General features: G+C 44.9%; 1 protein-coding gene across 3 annotated transcripts in view; it reads right to left on the bottom strand.

Annotated features, from left to right (window-relative positions):
• The window catches only part of PIEZO2 (piezo type mechanosensitive ion channel component 2), a 447,097-nt gene extending 425,898 nt beyond the window's left edge, over window positions 1–21,199 (bottom strand). For 2 of the 3 annotated variants that reach the window (XM_032293399.1, XM_032293398.1), the window contains exon 1: window positions 20,139–21,199. In XM_032293399.1, coding sequence (XP_032149290.1) covers window positions 20,139–20,202 — 64 coding nt within the window. In that variant the 5' untranslated portion in view covers window positions 20,203–21,199. The remainder of the gene's footprint in view (window positions 1–20,138) is intronic. The other variant, XM_032293400.1, reaches the window with a different exon arrangement.
• Window positions 21,200–23,700: the final 2,501 nt, after the last annotated feature.

The following is a 23,700-nucleotide window of genomic DNA, read 5'->3' on the forward strand; positions in this document are numbered from 1 at the left end:
AGAACAGGCATGGGAATGGATATTAAGGGTATGAGATAACGGTGGAAGGAACACAGAGGTGGATCAGACTGAATTTATTGATCTGGGTCCACAAAATAGGGACTCTGCATTTAATGTTGCAGCTCGGGGAGTTAAAAAAGGTTCTAATAGTGAATTTGCTTGGTTGGTTGAAATATGGATTAAAAGATGACCCACTATGAATGAGCTGAAAATGCCTGATCTCCCTTGGTTTAATGTACAGGACGGGACCCAAAAGCTTAGAGAGATATGGATGGTGGAGTGGATTAGTCATTTTAGAATTACTCATCCCAGTTAGGAGGGTCCAGAAGATATACCATTGTCCAGTGCCTTGTGAAATAGATTTGTGAGGGCAGCACCTGCATCTTTGAAGAGGCCTGTAATTGCTCTTCTCTGTATGTCAGCGTATGTCAGCTCTAACAATGGGAACCACAGTCACTCAACTGTAAAATTTAAATACAGTGAGAATAATTGAATCCCGAGGTGGCAGGAGCCAAGCAGCAGCACTCAACTGTCAAAGGCAAGGTGGGCATAGCTGCCATAATGGATAGCAGAGGCAAAGTGGCAATCAGAAGAGTCTCACTTGTATAGAGCTCTGGCATTGGCTAATTAATCATGGTGTTCCTAGAAGCAAAACTGAAAGCCTACTGCATTCTTACTTAAACTATACAAACGGAAAACTTCTAGGTCGAATGGACAAAAGACAAATTTGAATTATAAAAACAGAATCACAGTCCCTCAATCAATTTCCAGACTTAAGCCAGTTTACAGACCCAGAACCCCTTGAATGAAAGGGAAGCTGGGTCCCCTTGAGGAATGACCCCATTACATTACTGAAAATGTATGCAGTGGATCTTTCTCCCATTCTTCCCCAAGGAGACGTCCAGCCTTTTACCAGGGTAACTGTACATTGACAAAAGAAAAATGTTCAGACATTTCAGGGACTACTGGATACTGGCTCTGAGCTGACATTGGTTCTGGGAGACCAAAAACATCATCATGGTCCTCCAGTTAAAGTAGGGGCTTATGGAGGTCAGCTACTTAATGGAGTTTTAGCTCAGGTTCAACTTACAGTGGGTCCCCAGACTCATCCTTGGTCATTTCCCCAATGGGAGAATGCAAAATTTGCATATACATACTTAGCAGCTGGCAGAAGCCCCACATTAGCTCCCTAACTAGTAGGGTGAAGGCTACTTTGGTGGGAAAGGCCAAATGGAAGCCATCAGAGTTGCCTCTACCTAGAAAAATAGTAAATCAAAAACAGTATCAAATCCCTGGAGGGACTACAGTGATTAGTGCCACCATTAAGGACTTGAAAGACACAGAGGCAGTGATTCCCATCCCATCCCAGTTCAACTCTTCCATTGGCCTGTGCAGAAGACAGATGGATCCTGGAGAATGACAGTGGATTATTACAAGCTTAAGCAAGTGATAACTCCAATTGCAGCTGCTGTACAGATGTGGTTTCATTGCTTGAGCAAATTAACACATCTCCTGGTATCTGGTATGCAGTCATTGACTTGGCAAATGCCTTTGTCTCCATTCCCGTCCAGAAGGCCCACCGGAAGCAATCTGCCTTCAGCTGGCAAGGCCAGCAATATACCTTTACTGTCCTATCTCAGAGGTATATAAGCTCTCCGACTTTCTGTCATAATCTTATTCAGAGAGACCCTGATGGATTTTCACTTCTGCAAAATATCAAACTGATCCATTACATTGATGACATTATGCTGATTGGATCCAGTAAGCAAGAGGTAGCAAACACACTGGACTTATTGGTGAGACATTTGTGTACCAGAGGAGGGAAATAAATCTGACTAAAACTCAGGGACCTTCAACCTCAGTAAAATTTCTAGGGGTCCAGTGGTGTGGGGCTTGTCAAGATATTCCTACTAATGTAAAGGATAAGTTGTTGCATTTGGCCCCTACTACAACCAAGAAAGAGGCAGAGGACCTATTTGGATTTTGGAGGTAACACATTTCTCATTTGAGTGTATTACTCCAAGCTATTTATCGAGTGACCCAAAGGCTACTAGTTTTGAGTGGGGGTCCGGAACAGGAGAAGGCTCTGCAACAGGTCCTGGCTGCTGTGCAAGCTGCTCTGCCGCTTGGGCTATATGACCCAGCAGATCCAATGGTACTTGAGGTGTCAATGGCAGATAGGGATGCTGTTTAGAGCCTTTGGCAGGCTCCTATAGGTGAATCACAGAAGAGGCCTCTAGGATTTTGGAGCAAGGCCCTGACATCTTCTGCAGATAACTACTCTCCTTTCGAGAGACAGCTCTTGGCCTGTCACTGTGCTTTGGTGGAAACTGAACATTTGACTATTGGTCATCAAGTCACCATGTGACCTGAATTGCCTATCATGAACTGGGTGCTTTTAGACCCATCTAGCCATAGAGTGGGTCATGCACAGCAGCATTCTATCATCAAATGGAAGTGGTATATACACAATCTGTCTCAAGCAGGTCCTGAAGGCACAAGTAAGTTACATGAGGAAGTGGCTCAAATGCTCGTGGTCTCCATTCCTGCCACCTTGCCTTCTCTCCCCCAGCCTGCACTAATGGCCTCATGGGGAGTTTCCTATGATCCGCTGACAGAGGAAGAGAAGACTAGGACCTGGGTCACAGATGGTTCTGCACGATAGGCAGGCACCATGTGAAGATAGACAGCTAAAGCACTACAGCCCTTTTCTAGGACATCCCTCAAGGACAGCGGTGAAGGAAAATCTTCCCAGTGGGAAGAACTTCAAGCAATGCACCTGGTTGTGCACTTTGCATGGAAGGAGAAATGGCCATTTGTGAATTATATATTGATTCATGGGCTGTAGCCAATGGTTTAACCGGATGGTCAGGGACTTGGAAGAAGCATGATTGGAAAATTGGTAGCAAAAATATTTGGGGAAGAGGTATGTGATGGACCTCGCTAAGTGGTCAAAAACTGTGAAGATATTTGTATTCCATGTGAATGCTCACCAGTGGGTGACCTCAGCAGAGGAGAAGTTTAATAATGAAGTGGATACAATTACTCTTCTGTAGACATCATCCAGCCTCTTTTGCAGCCACCTTGTCATCGCCCAATGGGCCCATGAACAAAGTGGCCATGGTGGCAGGGATGGAGGTTACACATGGGCTCAGCAACATGAACTTCCATTCACCAAAGCTGACTTAGCTACAGCCACTGCTGAGTGCCCAATTTGTCAGCAGCAGAGACCAACACTGAACCTTCAATATGGCACCATGCCTCAGGGTGATCAGCCAGCTACCTGGTGGCAGGTTGATTATAATGGACCTCTTCCATCATGGAAAGGGCAGAGGTTTGTCCTCACTGGAACAGACACTTACTCTGGATGTGGGTTTGCCTAGCCTACACAAAATGCTTCTGCCAAGACTACCATCCGTGGACTCACAGAATGCCTTATCCACCAACATGGTATTCCACACAGCATTGCCTCTGACCAAGGCACTTACTTCATGGTTAAAGAAGTGTGACAGTGGGCTCATGGTCATGGAATTTTCTGGTTTTACCAAGTTTTCCCATCATGTTGAAGCAGGTGGATTGATAGAAGAGTGAAATGGCCTTTTGAAGTCACAATTACAACACCAACTAGGTGACAATACTTTGCAGGCCTGGGGCAAAGTTCTCCAGAGGGCCTTGTATGTTTTGAATCAGCGTCCAGTATATGGTATTGTTTCTCCCATAGCCAGGATTCACAGGTCCAGGGATCAAGAGGTGAAAGTAGAAGTGACTGTCACCCCTAGTGATTCGCTGTCACCCCTAGTGAGCCACTAGCAAAATTTCTGCTTCCTGTTCCCATGGTATTACATTCTGCTGGCCTAGAGGTCTTAGTTCCAGAGGGAGGAATGCTGCCACCAGGACACACAACAACGATTCCATGAAACTGGAAGTTAAGATTGCCACCTGGACACTTTGGCTCCTCCTGCCTTTAAGTCAACAGGCTAAGAAGGGAGTTACAGTGTTGGCTGGGGTGACTGACCCGGAATCACTGGGTCATCTCCAGTATGCATGGAACACGGGAGATTCATTAGGGCATCTCTTAGTATTACCATGCCCTGCGATTAAGGTCAACACGAAACTACAACAGCCCAATCCAGGCAGGACCACAAATGACCCAGACTCTTCAGGAATAAAGGTTTGGGTCACTCCACCAGAAAAAATACTATGACCTGTTGAGTGCTTGCTAAAGGCAAAGGGAATGAACAATGGAGAGTAGAAAAAGGTAGTCATCAATAACAGCTATGACTAGGTGACCAGCTGCAGAAATAAGGACTATAACTGTTATGAGTATTTCCTCCTTCTTAAAAACATGTTTGTGCATATATACATTTGTACTAAAAAGAATCTTCATTTTATCCCATTTTTAATCATGTATCATAAGATTTATTGATTTCTATCAGCATTTAAGTATTGTTAACTTTATGTTATAGTATTTGGGTTGGGGATTGGTGCATTTCCTGTTGTATGAGGGATAGTTGTATTATGCTAGGTGTAATTATTACCTTATTATTGTCTTTATTTGAAGATGTCAGGAAATGTGTATGGGTTCAGGTTGACAAGCGGTGGACTTGTGATGGTTAATACTGAGTGTCAACTTGATAGGATTGAAGGATACAAAGAATTGATCCTGGGTGTGTCTGTGAGGGTGTTGCTAAAGAGATGAACTTTTGAGTCAGTGCGCTGGGGGAGGCAGATCCACCCTTAATCTTGTGGGCACAATCTAATCAGCAGCCAGTGAATATAAAGCAGGCAAAGAAATGTGGAAAGGAGAGACAGGCCTAGCCTCCCAGTCAATATCTTTCTCCCATGCTGGAGAGTTTCTGCCCTCAAACTTCAGGCTCCAAGTTCTTCAATTTTGGGACCTGGCTCTCCTTGGTCCTCAGCTTACAGACAACCTATTGTGGCACCTTGTGATTGTGTAAGTCAATACTTTAAATAAACTCCTCTTTATATATATATATATATATATATATATGTGTGTGTGTGTGTGTGTGTGTGTGTGTGTATTTAAGTATTAAATAAATTCCTCTTTTTATATATATATACATAATATAGACTTAAATATATTTATATATATACTTAACATATATGTATATGTGCACACATATGTATGCACATATACATATATATGCTATTAGTTCTGTCCCTCTAAGAGAACCCTAATTCACTGAGCAATAAAAATAATTCCAATGTGGTTAGAGGGTGCAGGAGCCAGGGGTTTTATAGAGCTAGTTACGGATTTAGGGTTTGCTTTTTAAGTGCAACAAGAAACTGCTGGAGGGTTTAAGGCAGAGGAATAATATCTGACTTCAGTGTTGAAAAGACCCATGTGGTCAGCATCTAGAGGAGGGACATTCCAGAGGGATATGAAACTGGAGGACCCTCAGGAGGCCACTGCGGAGTCCAGTCATGAGGCAGTGGGGGATGCAGGATGCTGTGTGACTTACTTTAGCTCCCTTGTTGGTTTTCCACTACGCTGCTGCTAGACCTGGAAATGTGTGTAGCCTGGTTGTTTTCCGGCATTCTACAGCTGCTAAAATAGCTAGTTTCTAAGATTGTTTCTCTCTTTTTGGCTGCTTTGTTTTTCTAACATAAAGAGTACAAACCTAAGTCCACAAGCACACATAAGAGAAAGGCAGGCCTGATTGCCTTTCCCTCTCACGGCTGTGACAGTGATCACCAGTCAGTGTTGGCTTCATGCTCACACCTGAAAAGTGAGATTTCTGGTTTTCTAAAAGGGCCCTCCTCCCAAGATACACTCTTTCATTGGTTATTAGTTAGTCCAAAAGTCTAGAATTTTCCAATGTGTGCTCCCGAACATCAGTGCCAAGGAGAAGAAATAAGGGTTCTCTGGTTGGATAAGTTTGGGAAATGCTGCATGTTGTACTAAACTGTTCGAAATTCACCATTTGTAGTAGACACTAAGCTCTGAACAGTCTTGCCATGTATAACATTTAATTTTGAGTCCAGCATTTCTCAAAAAGAACTAATCAAGAAACTCAATATCTCAATATCATAAATTACTGGATGAAGACACTTAAAGTCTATGTAAATAAAAATAAATAAAAATGTTTCCCAACAGGAATTACATCATAAAACTCAAGGTGTTCCCTGTGAAGAAAGAACAAAGCATGATTTGGTGAAGAATACAGAATAAAAAATCCGTACCAAAGGGGGACCAGCACTGAACTATGGAAACCATGGATAAACTTTGAACTCCTCTATATTGACACCCCCTCCCACCATGTTGTTTAATTGTTAAAGGGAAAGAAGAAATTAAGTAAGCAAAAACAAAAACACAAAAAAACATTTTTTATGTTTCTATTAAGAAAGAGATGGAGATGAAGTGCCAACAATTGGATAAAGAATACACAAATAGGAAACTATAAATAACAATATTTAGAGACTTTCAAAATAAGATTTTAAACAATTTTCAAACTCCCTTTGGGCAAGAGCCAAAAAAGAAACCTAGAAAGCAGTAAGGTCAAAAGTGATAAAGAGATACTGATCAGCAAAAAATCAGACATGAATTTTCATTGACTTTGAAATAAACAAAAGCCATGGCTATTTTAAGGTAGGAAAGGCTGGGTGCATAAACATCTTGGATGACTGTATGGTAGTGGTGGGGAATGTACAAGAACTCATTGCAGAGGAGCAGAAAAACTGAGCTAAATCAGAGTATGATTTAAAAAGCAATTAAAAGGCAAAATCACTAGTGGGCTATTAAAGCTACACTTCAAATCTGCTCTTTTAAAGAAAATGCATTATATGTATATTCGAAGCTATAAAATATTATAGTGTGGCTAACATTGCAAAGGTGTTTTGTTTTGTTTTGTTGTTTTGTTTTTGATGAAGTCTCAGTCTGTTGCCCAGGCTGGAGTACAATGGCGTGAATGGCGTGATCTCGGCTCACTGCAACCTCCGCCTCCCGAGTTCAAGCGATTCTCCTGCTTCAGCCTCCCAAGTAGCTGGGACTATAGGTGCAAGGCAACATGCCATCTAATTTTTGTATTTTTAGTAGAAACCAGTTTTCACCATGTTGGCCAACATGGTCTCAGTCTCCTGACCTCATGATCCTCCCACCTCACCCAGCAAAGGTATATTAAACATAAGACCTAACACCATAAAAACCCTAGAAGAAAACCTAGGCAAAACCATTCAGGACATAAGCATAGGTAAGGACTTCATGACTAAAACACCAAAAGCATTGGCAACAGAAGCCAAAATAGACAAATGGAATCTAATTAAACTTCAGAGCTTCTGTACAGCAAAAGAAACAATCATTAGAGTGAACTAGCAACCAACAGAATGGGAAAAAATTTTACAATCTATCCATCTGACATAGGGCTAATATCCAGAATCTACAAAGAACTAAAACATATTTACAAGAAAGAAAAATAAACAAACCCATTCAAAAGTGAGCAAAGGATATGAACAGACACTTTTCAAAAGAAGACATACATGAGGCCAACAAACATGAAAAAATGCTCATCATCCCTGGTCATTAGAGAAATGCAAATCAAAACCACATTGAGATACCATCTCATGTCAGGTAGAATGGTGATTGTTAAAAAATCTGGAGACAACAGATGCTGGAGAGGATGTGGAGAAATAGGAACACTTTTACACTGTTTTTGGGAGTGTAAATTAGTTCAACCATTGTGGAAGACAGTGTGGCGATTCCTCAAGGACCTAGAAACAGAAATTACATTTGACCCAGCAATCCCCTTACTTGGTATATATATCCAAAGGATTAGAAATCATTCTATTATAAAGACACATGCACACATATGTCCACTGCAGCACTGTTTACAATAGCAAAGACCTGGAACCAACCAAAATACCCATCAGTGATAGACTGGACAAAGAAAATGTGGCACATATACACCATGGAATACCATGTATCCACAAAAAACGATGAGTTTGTGTCCTTTGTAGGAACTTGGATGAATCTAGAAACCATCATTCTCAGCAAACTGACACAAGAACAGAAAAACAAACACCGCATGTTCTCACTCATAGGTGGGTGTTGAACAATGAGAACACATGGACACAGGGAGGGGAGCATCACACATTGGGGTCTGTTAGGGGGCAAGGGGAGGGACAGCAGGGGGTGGGAAGGTTGGGGAGGGATAACATGGGGAGAAATGCCAGATATACGTGACAGGGGGATGGAGTCAGCAAACCACCTTGCCATGTATGTACATATGCAACAATCCTGCATGATCTGCACATGTAGCCCAGAACATAAAGTACAATTTTTGAAAAAAGAGTTTGTTTGACTGAGTTACTGCTCTTTCCTTGGAAGACTAGCGCTGCATTTTCAATATACGTCCCGGAATTAGACCGATTTGCAAATCTGAGTATGGATCTATTGGAATAGATAGCCAACTGGTGTCGCAAGGATAAGATAGTATCTGAGGTTTGTTTTCTTCTAAGTAGTAACTTTAGGAGGATACACCCTTATTCTAAAGATATTTGCTCAAAATTAAGAAACGCTTTAGGGACCGTGTCACATCTTTTAAAATAACCTACATGGTGAGAAATGTTTGAAAATAGCCCAGTATCGTGATAAGTGGGGTCCAGCAAATGAGGCAGGGGCATCAAGCAGTGCCACCTTGGCTCAGAAATGCAGTGTGGTTCTAAGGCCATGCAATGGCAACCACAATGATGCTTTGCAGCAAAACTGATCATGCTTTGAAAGTTATTGTTAAAGAGGTTTGTGGTTGTTAATGAAAAATCCTAGGAAGCTGGAGGCTTCTAGAAAACACTGGCTGACAGGAAACAAAGCCCATTTTATGAGGATCCCTCTTCCCATTGCCTTGTAATCTGACCTTTCATCCTCTCTCGTGACTGAGGCTGAGTTGCCAGAGGCTGTGGGCTATAGCAGTCTTGTCTGGCCTGCAACGCAAGCCTGGCTCCAGCTAAGAGTACTTCTTTGCTCATCAGCTAAACTGATTTTGGGCCCCAAGGCCAACAGGAGTCAGGGATAACTAGGCAGCATCAACCTCTAATATTTAGTTTGAAAAAGAAAGTGATGAGAGGAAGGGGGGGGGTTGAAGAGCAGGAAGCTCATGCGCCCACAGCTAGTGCTGGAGCCATGACACCACCATCTGGGTAGGGAGCCCCCAGTGTGAGTCTCTGACCTACACATACCTGAGGTGTCTACGCAGCCTTCCCTTTCCTTTGATGGATAATAGAATTATCTATCTGAGATCTCTAAAGTCTACAATGCCATTGTAATGTTGCAACTGATTAATTCAGTATTTTACTCAATATCTTTTTCTGAGTCAAATATTGTTTATATTGTCCTATGTTCCTGTAGGATGGTTTAGCTTCAATTAATAACTATAATGTAGCTTGGTTTTCTTTGAAGGCATGTCTAATAAGCTATGGGTGGTGAAGTTCCTTTATTTCTGCTGATACACAAAGCCAGTTGGAATCTAAACATGCTCACACATCTTGTTCATGGTATTACCACCACTGGTGTGCATGGTCTGCGTGATTCTCTATTAGGAGCAAGTGAGGGAGGATCATCAAAATATCAGAACTGCAAAGCCTAAACTAGAATGTCTCTCCTTCATAACCAACTGTTCTGTAAAATCCTGAACCACATCTCTAACACAGTAAAAAAAAATTACTGTTCTTAGCAGTTCCTAACTTTCTTTGAGGGCAAGCCCTAAGTATGTACATACGGTTATTAAGGAGGCCAGAGCAATTAGATATAAAAATTCTGGCATGCAGTTTAAAAAACAGTGATTTATGGCCATACCTTTTAATATTTAAAAAGGCATGTGCAGAAATATTACCCTGAGAATCGTGAAAATATTTCTTAGCCTTGAACACCTCATTCTGAAGATGATGTAATTGAAAAATAGAGAGTTTCTGTGACTTGGCAAAGTCGCATAGCTCGTTATGAACAGGATCCATATTTGTTCATTAGACCCTCAGACCAGGGCTCTTTCCAACATGAGTGCTGCCTAGGTTCCCTAGCAGGGGTCCGTGTTCCTGCGGCAATGCCAAAGCCGGTGCTGCCCGGCAGGGACAGTCCAGGGAAAGCAGCAGGAGGGAGGATGTGGCAGGAGCAGAGACACCCCAACTCTGCCCATCTCCTCCTTTTCTGCACCTGTGGCCAATACTGCTGACCTAGAGGATTTGACCACAAGAGAAAACAGATCGATTTGTGTGGTTCCAGGAGAGCTAAAAACATTTTAAAAAATAATATGCATTTCAAGGATGTGACTCCGGTCAAGCTTTACCATCGTCAAATGGGTTTTTCCTTTTCCGTTCACTGCAAAGCAAGTAAAAGGTGTTAATTGCCATCCTGATATAATTCACATTTATGAAAGTCACAGAATATACATTAAGCTGTTATAAATTTTATATTCAAAGACTTAAAAACCAATAGTTATAGGAAACTAGACCTAACTCTGTTTTCAGACTCTTCTGAGATGTTCAAGAGAACAAAAATTCAGACAGTGAATGTTTTAATTAATCAGTTGGTAAACATTTCTTCAGTGTTCCTGTGTATTACAGCCCTTGCTGGGCAGCTGAAGTGTAATGATCAGATGTAATGTTCACAATCTGAAAAACCTACAGTCTAAAAGATATGTTTTGGTTTGGTTTGGTTTTTGAGATGGAGTCTCACTCTGTAACCCAAGCTGGAGTGCGGTGGTGGGATCTCCACTCACTGCAACCTCCACCTCTGGGGCTCAAATGATTCTCGTGCCTCAGCCTCCTGAGTAGCTGAGACTACAGGCGTGCACCACTATGCCCAGCTAATTTTTTGTATTGTAGTAGAGATGGGGTTTCAACATGTTGCACAGGATCTCTTCTGGGAAGAAGAATTAAAGGAGAATAGATGTTACATTGTTTCAAATGTAGCCTTGAACAACAGCACAGAGGCTTTCTGATGTATCTGACTGGGGAGAAGGGAGCAAACACAAGACCATTCTCAACTTTCAACAAGTCATGTTCAAAAGCTGCTTGTAAGTTGATTGGTTCTCTAAACTATTTGTCACTGAAACTGTGCTGCTTTTGATGAGAAGGAACTCATACTAGCCAATGTTTTACTCATAATCATGCCTAACTTCTGAGTCTGGAGCTATTCTTGAGAGCAACTATTTATTGGGTATTTACTGTATGTCAGGCACTGCTCGAAGCACTTTATAAGCACTGACATCTAAGCTCTGCAACAATCCTCTGAGCTATGTTCTATTATTATCAACTCATGTTCCACATGAAATATCTCAAAAATAGAGATTAAACAACTTGAATAAGGTCACACAGCTGAATGACAGAGCCAAGATCAGTACTCAAATAATCTGGCTTTAGAGCTGAGGCTCTTAATCAAGATAGTACATTTTACCTTTAACATCAGAAACCATATAATGCAAATAAAATAAGGAGGTAGATAAAGAATTTTTGTACTGTTTCTGCTATGTAGAGCTGGCGCTGAGAAAGGTGTGCTGCTTTTTGTGTTGGAAGCCTTCTTGATAAGCCTCTAATTGTCCAGTAATATTATGACCACCTAAAAAGTATGTGGACATCTAGATCATACCTGTACCCACAATTTACATACTCTCTCTCCCATTTATTTGAAATGTCCATCCCATCTCAACTAGATGATGGGGGCAAATAAGCTATTTGACTAATATATAGGTTATAAATGGCCCATTTTATCTTTCCACAGATATTTGCACTTCAAATGAAGAGACTTTTTACTCAAAGAAATGTGTTGGGAGAAGTAAAATAAAAATGTCATCATCAGTGGAGTAGGGTCACTGGCCTCCTTTTCCTTTAAGGGGTTCTGGGACTCAAATCTGGGAATTCATTCCCAGATTTGAGTGACTCTTTCTGTCGGTAATTCAAGTTAGACTTCTGTTCACTTGACCTGGCACTCTTCTGCTTATACAGATCAAGTCAGAATTCAGTAGGCTCCCATGGAATTCTCTTCTAGGGACACCATGACCACCCACCCAGTGCCACAGAAACAGTCTCAAGTCAGACTGTTCAGATTGCTTCTTTGACTCTGCTGTCCCCCACGATGGCAACGTGCCCATCTGGTCTTTGGTGATCCCATGGCCCCTGCCACCTGGGATCCAACCATCCCCACTGCGGTTAAGGACCCCTAGTCAGTGGCAGCAGCTTCCACTGCAATCTCTGACCTGCAGAGAAGAGCAGCCCCAGAACTGCTCATGAATGTCCTTGGCTCCCTTCACAATTTTTTTTCCCACACTTATGGTAGAAGTGTGTCCTCTGCAACCTCCTAAGGTGGATGAGCAGATCTTTTATGATAAATCCACTGTAACATCCCAATCTCCCGAAGCCCTTGCATCCCTTCTGCTATAGCATACCAAGGCAAGTGCCATTTCAACTTCGTTTAGTGTAGGCCACATTTTGTTGCACGTTTCAGCCACCAACCAAACTGTCAGAGCCCTTTCTAATCCCTGAAGGTACAACACTGACCCGATCCAACTTCATGTTCCTTGCATCATTATTCCATACCCCAATACCCATTTCCACACACTTCCCTCTGGTTTCTGCCTACATTGAGAAAATCAGGTTATGTTGGAGTAGAGTGCATCTCATGGGTCATACTTTGTGCCTCATCTTTAGAGGCCTGCAGGGACTTGAGTGTAGCTACAGGTCTAGAAGCAAAGAGAGGTGTTGGAGTAGATCCTCAGAAAAATGTCAGTGGTGTCTGCAAGGCACACTAAGTTACCTCCACCTACAGGAGCCACAGGTGATACTGTTATTGCATGCTAATATCCACTCCCTGTCATGGGCACAGACCCACTTTTCCCATTTTAGCTGAGCACATTATCAACCAAAATAAGAATGACATTTCCCAGCTTGCTTTGCAGTTAGGCAAGTGGAGAAGATTACTAAAGTCAGGCTAACAGGATGTGAGCAGAAGTGATTCTTGCAGCTTTCTGGCTGTACCCATAGAGGGTGGGGAAGGGCTGTCCCTTCTGCATCTGCTTCCTCCAGTCTTGAGCTTAATGTGGATTTGATAATAAACTGTCTTGAACCATGCAGATAAGTGCAACCCATGTGGGATAGAAGAGCATGGGCTGCAGCCCCAGGAAACTTCACTGAGCAGAGTTAACATGCCTGCTTCAATCACCTACATCTTGACTATCACAGGAGAGAGACTAAGTTTGTCTTATCTAAGCATCATTATGCTGAGAAGCCTATATGGAAAAGAGAATTCGAGAAGAACAGAATTGTCTTTTCTTAGAACTGGCTGACAGGGCCTTCTATCAACTGGAGAAAAGAGCCCACTTGCTACCAGTCAGGACTTCAAGCCTGTTGGGCTAACGACCAAGTGGTGTATTTAAGGGAGAATGGTAACAATGGATTGCCTGATTTGACCAAGGTTAAGGCTGGAATGTAATTGACCGCTGAGAAAAGCCCTAAGTATCCTTCTCAGAAGAACAGATTCTGGGGAGCTTAGCGCAAGGAAAGGCACATCTGGCATCATACAGGGTAAAGATGGAATGAGCCCAAGAGTCCAGAATGGAGGCTTGAGGTTCTCCATGCTGCGGGGCACACAGGATGTAGAGCCACACAACACATATGTGGACCAAGAGGAAAGCATGAGGGTAAAACTTAGAGGAGCACTCAGGAGAAAGGTGCTTGGTGTGGACAGCACTTGCACCCAAGGCAGCAGTGACACCCACAGTCTCATCACAAATGTGCAGGCTGAGAAGCAGAGGGATGGCTTGTTCACTTGACCTAGAATTCTTGTGAGCACAATAGACAAGGTACCTGGGGGGAGGCAGGACACTTGGTGTTGACCAAGTTGAATCTAAAGTAGGGTGGAGAGTTCAGAGGTGGCAGCAGTACTGAGGAGACAATAACCTGAGTTTGGGTTGCAGAATAAAATAACTCTAAAAGAGGGCAGTTAAGGTCTCAGCAAAAGCATCCCTCTCCAGGTGACTGGTGAAATGGCCACAGAAAACCTAAGTAGTTTCTGGCAGAACTAACCTCACAGATAGGTCAAATCCATTCCCTTTTTTAATAAAATATATTTATAATTTGCAGATTAATATACAAAAAGAGTTTAAATATTTCCATCCACAATATCCTAGTTTAATGTAAAATTATGCCCAAACAGTACAGTACAAAAGGGAAATTTGAAAATAGCAAGTGATAATCAGAAAAATTCACAGCCCTATATGATAAAGCAGGGCAAATAAAAATTATATGTATATGCTGCAGGTGCCATGAAAACATTTTATAAGCTGGTAACTGTTATATATAGTTTCTTTTAAAAACCCACCAATACATTGAAAAAAATGCAAAACTATATGTTGCTTTTAAATTTTAAAAACAATTTAGCTAAATGTTCTATGCCTATTAGATAATTACTAGACCATTCAGAAATTATGAAATTGTTAGAAACTGTGTATCCGATGGGTTTTTCAGGATGTTCAGTATGTACTTCTCATCACTTTGATTTTGCCACATCCTAAACAGGTCTGGAAGGTCAAGTGGAAGCTCTGAGGAATATGACAAACCTTGACTGATAGCCAAACATGTAAAAAAATCACACCTGTAATCTTAGCATTTTGGGAGGATCGCTGGAAGTCAGGAGTTCAAAACCAGCCTGGCCAACATGGTGAAAGCCCATCTCTACTAAAAATACAAAAAATTAGTGGAGTGTGGTGGTGCACACCTGTAATCCCAGCTACTCAGGAGACTGAGGCAGGAGAATTGCTTGAACCAGGGAGGTGGAGGTTGCAGTGAGCCGAGATCATGCCACTGCACTGCTGCCTAGGCAACAAAGCAAGACTATGTCTCAAAAATAAAAAATAAAATGTTTTGTAATACTTTTGTGTTTAGCCTCAGTTCAATGGTATCTTTTAAAATTTTGTTTGACTGATTCCATGTCCTCAAAGCAACTGTTTAAATAAAAAATCACAAGATCTAATGTTGTAGATTATACACATGGTATCATCATATTGTTCTTTGTCAATTGTTCTTCAATATCCAGATGGGCTTATGCTATTTAAGTTCTCCTAAATATTTATGCAAAAAAATCATAATATTATACACATCATTACTACGTAACTTCACATAAAATTAACTGTTAGTAGCACAGGGACCCCCAAAAAATGACAGGCTAGAAATAAAATCACATTAAATAAAGACTACAAAAATGGTCCTAAAAGATAAAAGTAAACATTATCAGTATTATTAGTTAGAGCAATATTTAATTGTTCTCAATATTGTTTTAAAATTCTATTAATCAGAAGAATGCAACAGCAGAGATTTGGAATATTGAGTAAAACTGGTGAGAAAAATCCTGATAATTAAAAATCCTACACACACACACACACACACACACACACACACTTTCACATAATTTGCCTCTAGGAAGGCATTAAGTTGCATTCCCATGAACCCCACATCCTCAGCTCGGCCTTCTCCTGGCCCATGCTCTTACCTCCTAGTCTGTTAATTTTGACTGACACATCGAGACATTGCCTGAGCATCCCTGCTCTCGACTCATCTTCATAAAGGTAATGCAGCACCTGCCATGTGTTAGGTTTTATACAAGGTGTGTTGTGCACACAATCTCACAACCACCCAAGGAGGGAGACATGAATATCTCCATTCTACAGACAGAAAAGAGAAACAAACAAAAGGAACTCTACAATCACACAGTGAAGGGCAGAACTGTGATGTCAATGAGAGTCTCTTAAACAACCCAATGACAACACCATCCTCCCTCAAAGGTGAAGTCCAAAGCCATCTGCTTATCTCTGACTATGAACAAACACACATCACCTGTAGAGAAACACACACACTTACAAAGCAACAGGATGGACACATAGCTCCAGCCCCCATGGCTCAGGAGACTACATGCTCGTGCCGTTCTGTGTGGATGAAATATTTTATTTTAGAAATAAACTAAATTTCCAATCCTTTCCACTATTCCTTTTTTCATTTTTGAACTTGATAAACAGTATCTACTTATATAAGGCTGAGAAAGTGTGGTGGAAAAGCAAGTTGCTTTATTAAATGCTTTCCATGAATCCTTTGGCAGCTGCAACCACCTACCACTGAGAGAGCTACAGCCACTGCGATAGGGGAGGCCAATGCTGATCACATAAACATTAGCTTCATTTGTAATTCTTGGACTGTGTGGAATTGTGATTTCAAAATGATATCTATTACACAGGGAAAATATATCATGCTATAAAGATCAAATTGTTATTAGCCATATCTATATATATTTCAAAAGTGAGCCCATATTTTTACTCACACGTCAATCCAACTATTCTTAAAGGAAGTTCTAGAGATTCCTCCTGGATTTGAGTATTGTTTTCCAGAGCACTAGTTGATTAGCTGATTCTTCTTTGTGGGACACAGTCCCCTTTTCGGCTCTGCTCTTTCCTAAGCTCTTGTTGCCTGTTTCAGGGGACACAAAAAACATGGTCTCTAATCCCCTGTTCTCCCAAGCGAGACCTCCCCTTTCCTACCCCTGAAAATGTGTAAGTCATTTCTTTTAGGCATGAGATTAGGGAACTCCAGGCAACACTGGGCAAGATGGAACGAATGGTCAAGATCATGAATTAAAAACAAATACACCAATACATTCTTGACTCTGGAGACAACTCAAATCATATACCTAAAGATGGGTGGTACAGTAGAATCATGTTAAAAGAAGATAAATGTAAAATACTTGTAAAATGTTCAACAATTATCACATATCATTATAATTTTTAAAGACTGCATAACAGAAAGTCTTTACCTTTTTGTGTATTATGTGTAAGAAAAAAAATCACATGGCTAGCAACTAGTCATAGATAATTTGGGAGACATTTAAAATTTTTGGTGGCCATAACTATATGCATACCCATCACTGGATGTTCATTTTGGACGGTAAATAACATATTCTATTATGGTTTTGTTTTGCTTTTAACACTCAAGAATCACATAACACCTGCATTGAAGAAGCCTGATTTCTCTTATCACTTAAGATCTCTCTCATAGAAAAAAAAGAAAAAAGAAAAAAATCTGTAAGCGTCAGATTAAACACAATAGTTAATTTTTAACATCTATCATTAACCAAAAAGACTAGGAATCTCTGTGCAGAAAAATTTCTGTGAGCTTCTGCAAAGGCTCAGCTTTGAAGGCTGCCTTTTGCAGATACAAAAATAGATGGCTAAAATGTAAAATCGATTCTAATGACAAGCAGACCTTTGCACTCACCAAGCCCAGAAGGGAAACCTGAATATTTGACTTAGCGGCACCTTGGGAGTAGGCAGACCTGAAAACTCTCCAATAACCTTGGAAAAAATCTCTACTTCTTGCAGAAGAGAATCAAATGCTCAAATAAAGTGGCATCTGCTCAGCCCTCTTTTGTCCCTGTAAGTAAGTATTATGATTAGAAGGTGTTAGTAGTTTTCCACAATGCAGGTTATCTTTCCTAAGCAGCCAATATGTAAGGGGGTCGCTAGGGTCAGGTCTCCCAGGGAGCTCAGGCTCTCTTCTGGCCAGGGGCCAGTCCACCTCCTCTGCTTTCTCCTGAATTAGGCTTTTCTTAGGGCAGGGGAAGCAACAGGTTCCAGGCTAAGCAAGGGGAATCACTACCCTCTAACCCCCTACACACTCATACTCACACTCACACATACTCATAACACATGTGCACACTCACACTCATGCACTCAAATTCACATTCACACAAACTCTTACACAGTCATACACACACACACACCCAAGTTAGTCTCCCTGAACCCAGAGAGGTGTGGGAGTCCATAAGAATGATTTGGACAAGGAAGGCAGCCCCCGAATCTCCTGGGCAGACTCAGCTGTCCCCTGGGGAGGAAGCAGGGTGCGGGCAGGCCAAGGTTACGATCTTGGCACCACTAGAAGCCCAGCTCCTCCCAAGAAAGTCCAGGGTAAAAGTGGACTCAGGTATCCAAAGCCCCCAGCCTGCCCTGGGGCACAAGCCAGTCAGCAGAAGGTGAACAGTGTGCTGGCACCACAGAAGAAGCTGGGTGGGGGTCCCGGTGGGGAGAGGCAGGGCAGACCCCAGTCCAGACCTGAGTCCAGACCCCAGGCCCCACCTCCACCCTGGCTGCAGAGTTACCACCCCACGCCCCTGCCAGCAACCCAAGCCAGGCCAGCTCCCCTTGGGAGGGCAGAGTACTACAGCCCTTCTGACGGAGTTTTTAGCACAGGCCACCAACCTTTCAGAGGACTGACAGGGGCCCAACCCCAGCGCAGCTGAGCCCAACCTGCAAGAGCCTACCCTAAGGGCGAGGTCGCAGGCAATCGCTGCTGGCATTTTATTCAGCCACTGGTGCAAGTCACAGAGTGGACCGAGCTGGCTTCAGGGAACCACCTGCCTAACTCTTCCAACAGTCACAGTGAGCTGCTGCCCTGTGAAGAGAGGGACAGGGATGGGGAAGAGGATGTCCCTCCTCTAGGAACAGTGGGGAGGAGGAGGGGAGATGGAGGGACTGAGAGGGAAGAGAGCGGCCTTTAACCTTAGTGCCACTCCCCAGCACCCCTTCCCGGTCTGCACTGAGGACCACAAATCACGCTTCACTATAAAAGCCCCTTGTTAACTCGGCCACCAGCTTTCAATTCACAATAGTAACTGTGCTAGGCACAGTGCCAAGCGCTTAGGATACAGAGATGATCACTGAACAGCGACACTCTCCGTGTGTAAGGCACCTGAAGAATCCCTTTCCCAAATCGCTTTTCAAGCTGGCAGGGAGAGAGGTGCTTTATGGAAGCTTAGCTCTTCATCATCTACGCGAGTGAGATTAGACCCCTGCAAAATGGAACTCAAACTGCAAAGTAGAGAACGATGCCAGCATCGACCCGCGGGTCCCTCCTGCTGCCTGGGGACCCCGCTTGACCACGTCTTCCCTCCACTCGGAGCTCCTTCCTGGGGTTTCCGCTGAGATTTGTTGAAAAGACGCCTCCCAAACACTTCAGTCACGAAGTGTGTTACAAAACTCTCCGGGTAACTGTCCTGACACTCACCAATCACGCTAGAGCCCCCATTCGACTGCTCGCACAAAGACAACATTTAACACAGGTGTGATCAACCTCTGGCAAGATGCAGAGTCATCAACCTCTGGCAAGAGGCAAAAAGGTGGCCTTTTCTGCGAAGGCCACGCCCTCTGCAAATACGGTTACTACTCGGTGATCAGGGCTCTGCTTCCTAGCTCTTGCTGGTGAGAGGGAGAGCAAGGCGCCAGGGTCCGGCGCTCGTTGGAGAGGATTCAATGTCACAGGCACTGCCTGTTTCAGGAGAAACTCAGAAACGGTCCCACTCCCAGAACGCAGCACCCAGTTGCTTTGCACGCCAGGCCAGTCCTGTGGAAACGGTGCAGTGCTTGTCTGAGCGTCGAGGAGGCTCCCGTGCGGTCCTCCTTGAGCCCTGACCAGTTCCAAGGAGTTCCAACCCTGCTTTCTAACCCTTTAAAATCTGGAGAGGGCGGCCACTGGGAGGAGGGACTAGGTGTTGGGGGCCTTAGCATCCATAACTTTTGTAGTAGGGGCTTTTGTGGAGGTTTAAAAAATAAGTCACAAACTTCAAGGCACTGTCTCCCTGTACCTCGTCCCTATTTTTCTTTTCTGAATGACCGGAATCTTTTACTTCTTCCTTCACGGTTGCTGGGATTTGGGGTTTGGGAGAGATGGCCTCTGCGCCGCCTGGATGCACAGCATGCTCTGCTCCTGGGGTCACTGGGGCGAGGGACTCAGGTAGGAGCCTGATTGTACCTACGATGGGGATGCATCCGCCTTCCAGCCACAGCAATGGCCATCCTTCGTGCACAAGTCAGTACTCCACGAAAGAAAATCCATGTGTAACTAAATTCAACAAAAATCGTCTCAAGCACATGCCCATCCGGAGCATCCGGCTAAAAGAGACCCTGATAGCGCGCCCCTGAGTGGGAAGTGAGACAGCCCGGCTGTGCACCAGGGACTGCGCGTCTGACGCCGCCGGCCTCCAGAACCAAACCCCAGAGCACCAGACCCCTTAACTTGGTTAGGAAGACCCCACCCGAACGCCCCCTCCCCACCGACCCGCGTCCTCCCAAGTGCCCCCGGTGAGCGGACCAACTCACCCACTGCCAGGCAGATGGGCAGCAGCAGCCTGAAGATGAGCCCGCATACCACTTCCGAGGCCATAGCGTCGGTCCGGCGAGTCGGAGCAGAGGGGCGAGGCTCGAGGGTCCCTAGGGCTGCTGGGACGCCAGGCCCATGCCCGCCTATGGCCTCGCGCCGCCGGCAGCTCGCAGCCACCCGAGCATCTCCTCAGCGCCCGCCGCTGCGCTCTCAGCCCCGAGGGCGCGCTCCCTGGGCTCTCGGCCGCCCCTCGCCCGCCGGGCTCTGGGTAGCCCCTCACCAGGCTCTTGGCGGCCACCTAGCCCGGCGCCCGACCCCCTGAGGCGGGCCCATGAAGTGTAGATCCTGGATCCGGCAGCGGCGGCGGCTTCCTCAGAGGGTAGCTGGTGCGGGGGCTGTGGAAAGGGACGCTTTGGGAGGGTCCTGGGAGGCGGCACGGCGAGGAACTGGGGCAAGAAGGGCGTGCTGTGCTCCCGCCTGGTTCCCAGGACGTCGTTCAGGGGCGGCCGGGGAGTTTTCTACGTGGAAGCCCCTCTGAAGCCACCGCGTCTCCGCTGTCCAGCCTATGTCCCGCTGCCCACGCAGGCTGCAGCGCTCTGACTCCAGCCCCCGCTCTCGGAGCTGCCTGGCGGGCTCTGAGTCTCACCCTCCAGCCCCTGGGCGGCCCGCGGCGGATCCCCGAGCCGCTGCACAGTTCAGCCCCTGCGCCCCGCTACTTCGCGCCGGAGACACCCGGGCGGGAGCTGCCAGGCGTGCAGAACCATCCCCGCCACAACTCGGCTCGCCTTGTGGGTCCGGTCCGCGGGCGGCGCTCCGAGTCCCTCCCTCACTCGAAGGAACAGCGCGAGCGTAGGCAGAAATGGAGACGAGAGCGCATATCGGGTGGGTAGGTCTCCCACTCCCTCCTCCACCGCCTCAACGTAAAACTCAGGAGAAAAACCAGCGCCGTCCAGATGCCCAGCGCGACCCCCGCCCGCCGCCGAGCAGCCTCCTACTCGCGGCGCAGCCGGGGCTTCCCGGCGGCGCGCGCTTCTCCACCTTCAATGAAACTTTCGAAGCCCTCACTAGGGGACGGGCGTGTCCCGCGGCCAATGGGACTGCGGCTCCCGGGCCTGCGCGCGCGGAGCCCGCCCCTGCGCGGCGGGGAACCGGGCGCCTTGGCACTGGCGTGGAGGGCGAACCCCCACCCGAGGCTCCTGCGCCAGGGAGAGGCCGGGCCTGGCCTGCCAGGTGGGCTGCGCGCCTTAGCTAGCCCTCCGCGGGCACCCACGCCCGCTGCCTCCCGCGGCCCGGCGGCTCTGCACGGTCCTGTCATTCCGGTGGTGCACTCGGGCATCCTGTCCACCCGGCTGGGCCCTGAGCTTGCTCAACCCCAGGGAACCGCTTAAGGTCCGAGAGAAAGGCACAGGCCCGCAGGCTTGAGCAGCACTATGCGACCCCGGCTTGTGCTGGGTCCACGGCTTCGCACTGGCGTTAAGAGGAATAGAGCCGAGTTCATCCAGATCATTGACCCTGCCCGTGTTTCTCTTAGCAGGAACTCTCCATTCTGAATGGGCTCTGGAAAATCCAGGGTCTTTCCCAACAGATGTGCACCCACTTTGTGCATTTGGGGGAACTCTTGTTTTCACCTCAGGCTTGCTCCTTGCTTGTCGTGGCTCTGGGGAAAGAGAGCGTTGGCACTGAGAATATTCTCCCTTTCTCCCAACGCCTTTTTGCCTGTTTTTTAGGCAAGTTCTAGGGAAATCTGGCTCTAGCTGGGAGACTGCAGTGTGCCTGGGTCTTTTCTTTGACTGTTATCCAAGAAAGGAGGAGACTTCCTAGAGCACAGAAGGGATCGTTCCAGACTTGGAGGAAGAAGCTGTTATCATCTGTAGAAATGACCATTCAGGACTGGCATTCCAACAGGAAGACACACTGGGAAGGACCTGGCTTCCCTTCCACACCTGCATTCCTGAGTTGCATTCTTTGGAGGGGATGGAGCAGTGAGCTGATGAAAACCATGCAAACCCCTGTCTTTTTAGCTATTTGAAGCACTTTCGTGGACATCCCTTTTTTCAGATAGGGTAAGCTTGTGATTTGAGCTCAGGTGCCTTCATAAATTCTCTGAGAATTACAGAGAAACTATGAACCTTTGCTTTTTGAATGAAAACTCAAGACAATTGGAATATTGTGAAGACTTCCTGAAACTTAAACCACTCATGTGCTCTGCCGTCCTTAAGAAGCTTAGATAGCACCTAAGCCCTGGTGTAGTCATGAGCTCAACAGCAGACCTGCAGGAGAGGATAGAACTTAAATTAGCAGCCAGTCATTGAGTGCTACCAAGAAATGGTTTGTGTAGCCCGTTCTTAGAAGCCTGGTATAAATCTACCACTAATTTTGATGTTCATAAGTCTGTCTTCACATCCATGCCCCCCCACCTCACCCCGTGTACAACACATTCTTGGGAGCTAATAGGTGAGGAAGGACTCCTGAATTTTAAGATATTGTGTCATCACATGAATTCTGTTTTCTCTGAATATTTTCTTGTGTTCTTAACAAGCTTCCTGTAATAACAACTGTCTAGACTTGTTCACAATAATTATCTTTCAAAATAACGTAAGCTGGGAGGCATAAGGATATCAGCATGTAGGTGGTCTTACCAAATACACTTCGGGCTTTCTCTGCCACAGTGTGTACCAACTTGGCTGTTCAGGCTTTAGAGATTTTAACAACTACATCCCAGTTCTGAGACTTCTGCCATATGTACTCAAGGGGACGTTTCAGCTGTCTAGACTACATCTGATACAGGGTTCTCCGTCCTGGCTACATGTTGCAGCCATCTGGGGAGCTTTTGAAAAATGCTCCGTCTCCACACTCCCTGAAATCCTGATTTAATTGGTCTGTGATGGGGCCCCCACACTAGTATTTATTTTAAAGCTCTCAGGTGATTCTTAATATGCAGTCAAGTGTGAGGATTGCTGTCCTCATTCACATATCAGATTCAGAAAACAATCCATTGGCTTTCAAAACCAGCATCTCCAACCCTCATCCACTTTCCTGAAGCTGTATTTTCACACTGGACTTGACTTCAGCATACATATTGACAGCAGTGGCATTGTTTTTACAAGGGCTGTTTTACCCTATTTTCCCTACTCTCTTAGGAGCAGTATCTGGTGTCTAGACAGGTTAGTTTTTAAGGACTCACCAGCCCATGAGGGTATTGATCACTGTGTTTGGGAGCTCTGCTTGCCTGGCAAACTTTACTCCAAACTAAGCCTGATCTTGCCCAAAATCTAAAAGAGTATATGAGTTTTAAAATGCTTTGGGGAGAAAATCAAACATTTAAAATACTCATAGGCACATTATTTTGTTATTTCATGAGTGCCTGATGTATGTAATCACCAGTTTAGCCCTGGTAATGAATTAAGCACCAGACACCCTATGCCTCTCTGTATCCACAGTGACAAACAAAGACTTCTTTTTATCACAATTGAGACTTTTACTGCCTCAGTTTCTTCATCTGAAAGTTAAGGAAAGCAGTAAAACCTACCCAATATGGAGCCTACACAGAGACAATTTATA

This window comes from Sapajus apella, unplaced genomic scaffold (assembly GCF_009761245.1).
Source record: "Sapajus apella isolate SASKATOON/1434 unplaced genomic scaffold, GSC_monkey_1.0 scaffold29, whole genome shotgun sequence".
In the NCBI taxonomy this organism is placed as follows: domain Eukaryota; kingdom Metazoa; phylum Chordata; class Mammalia; order Primates; family Cebidae; genus Sapajus; species Sapajus apella.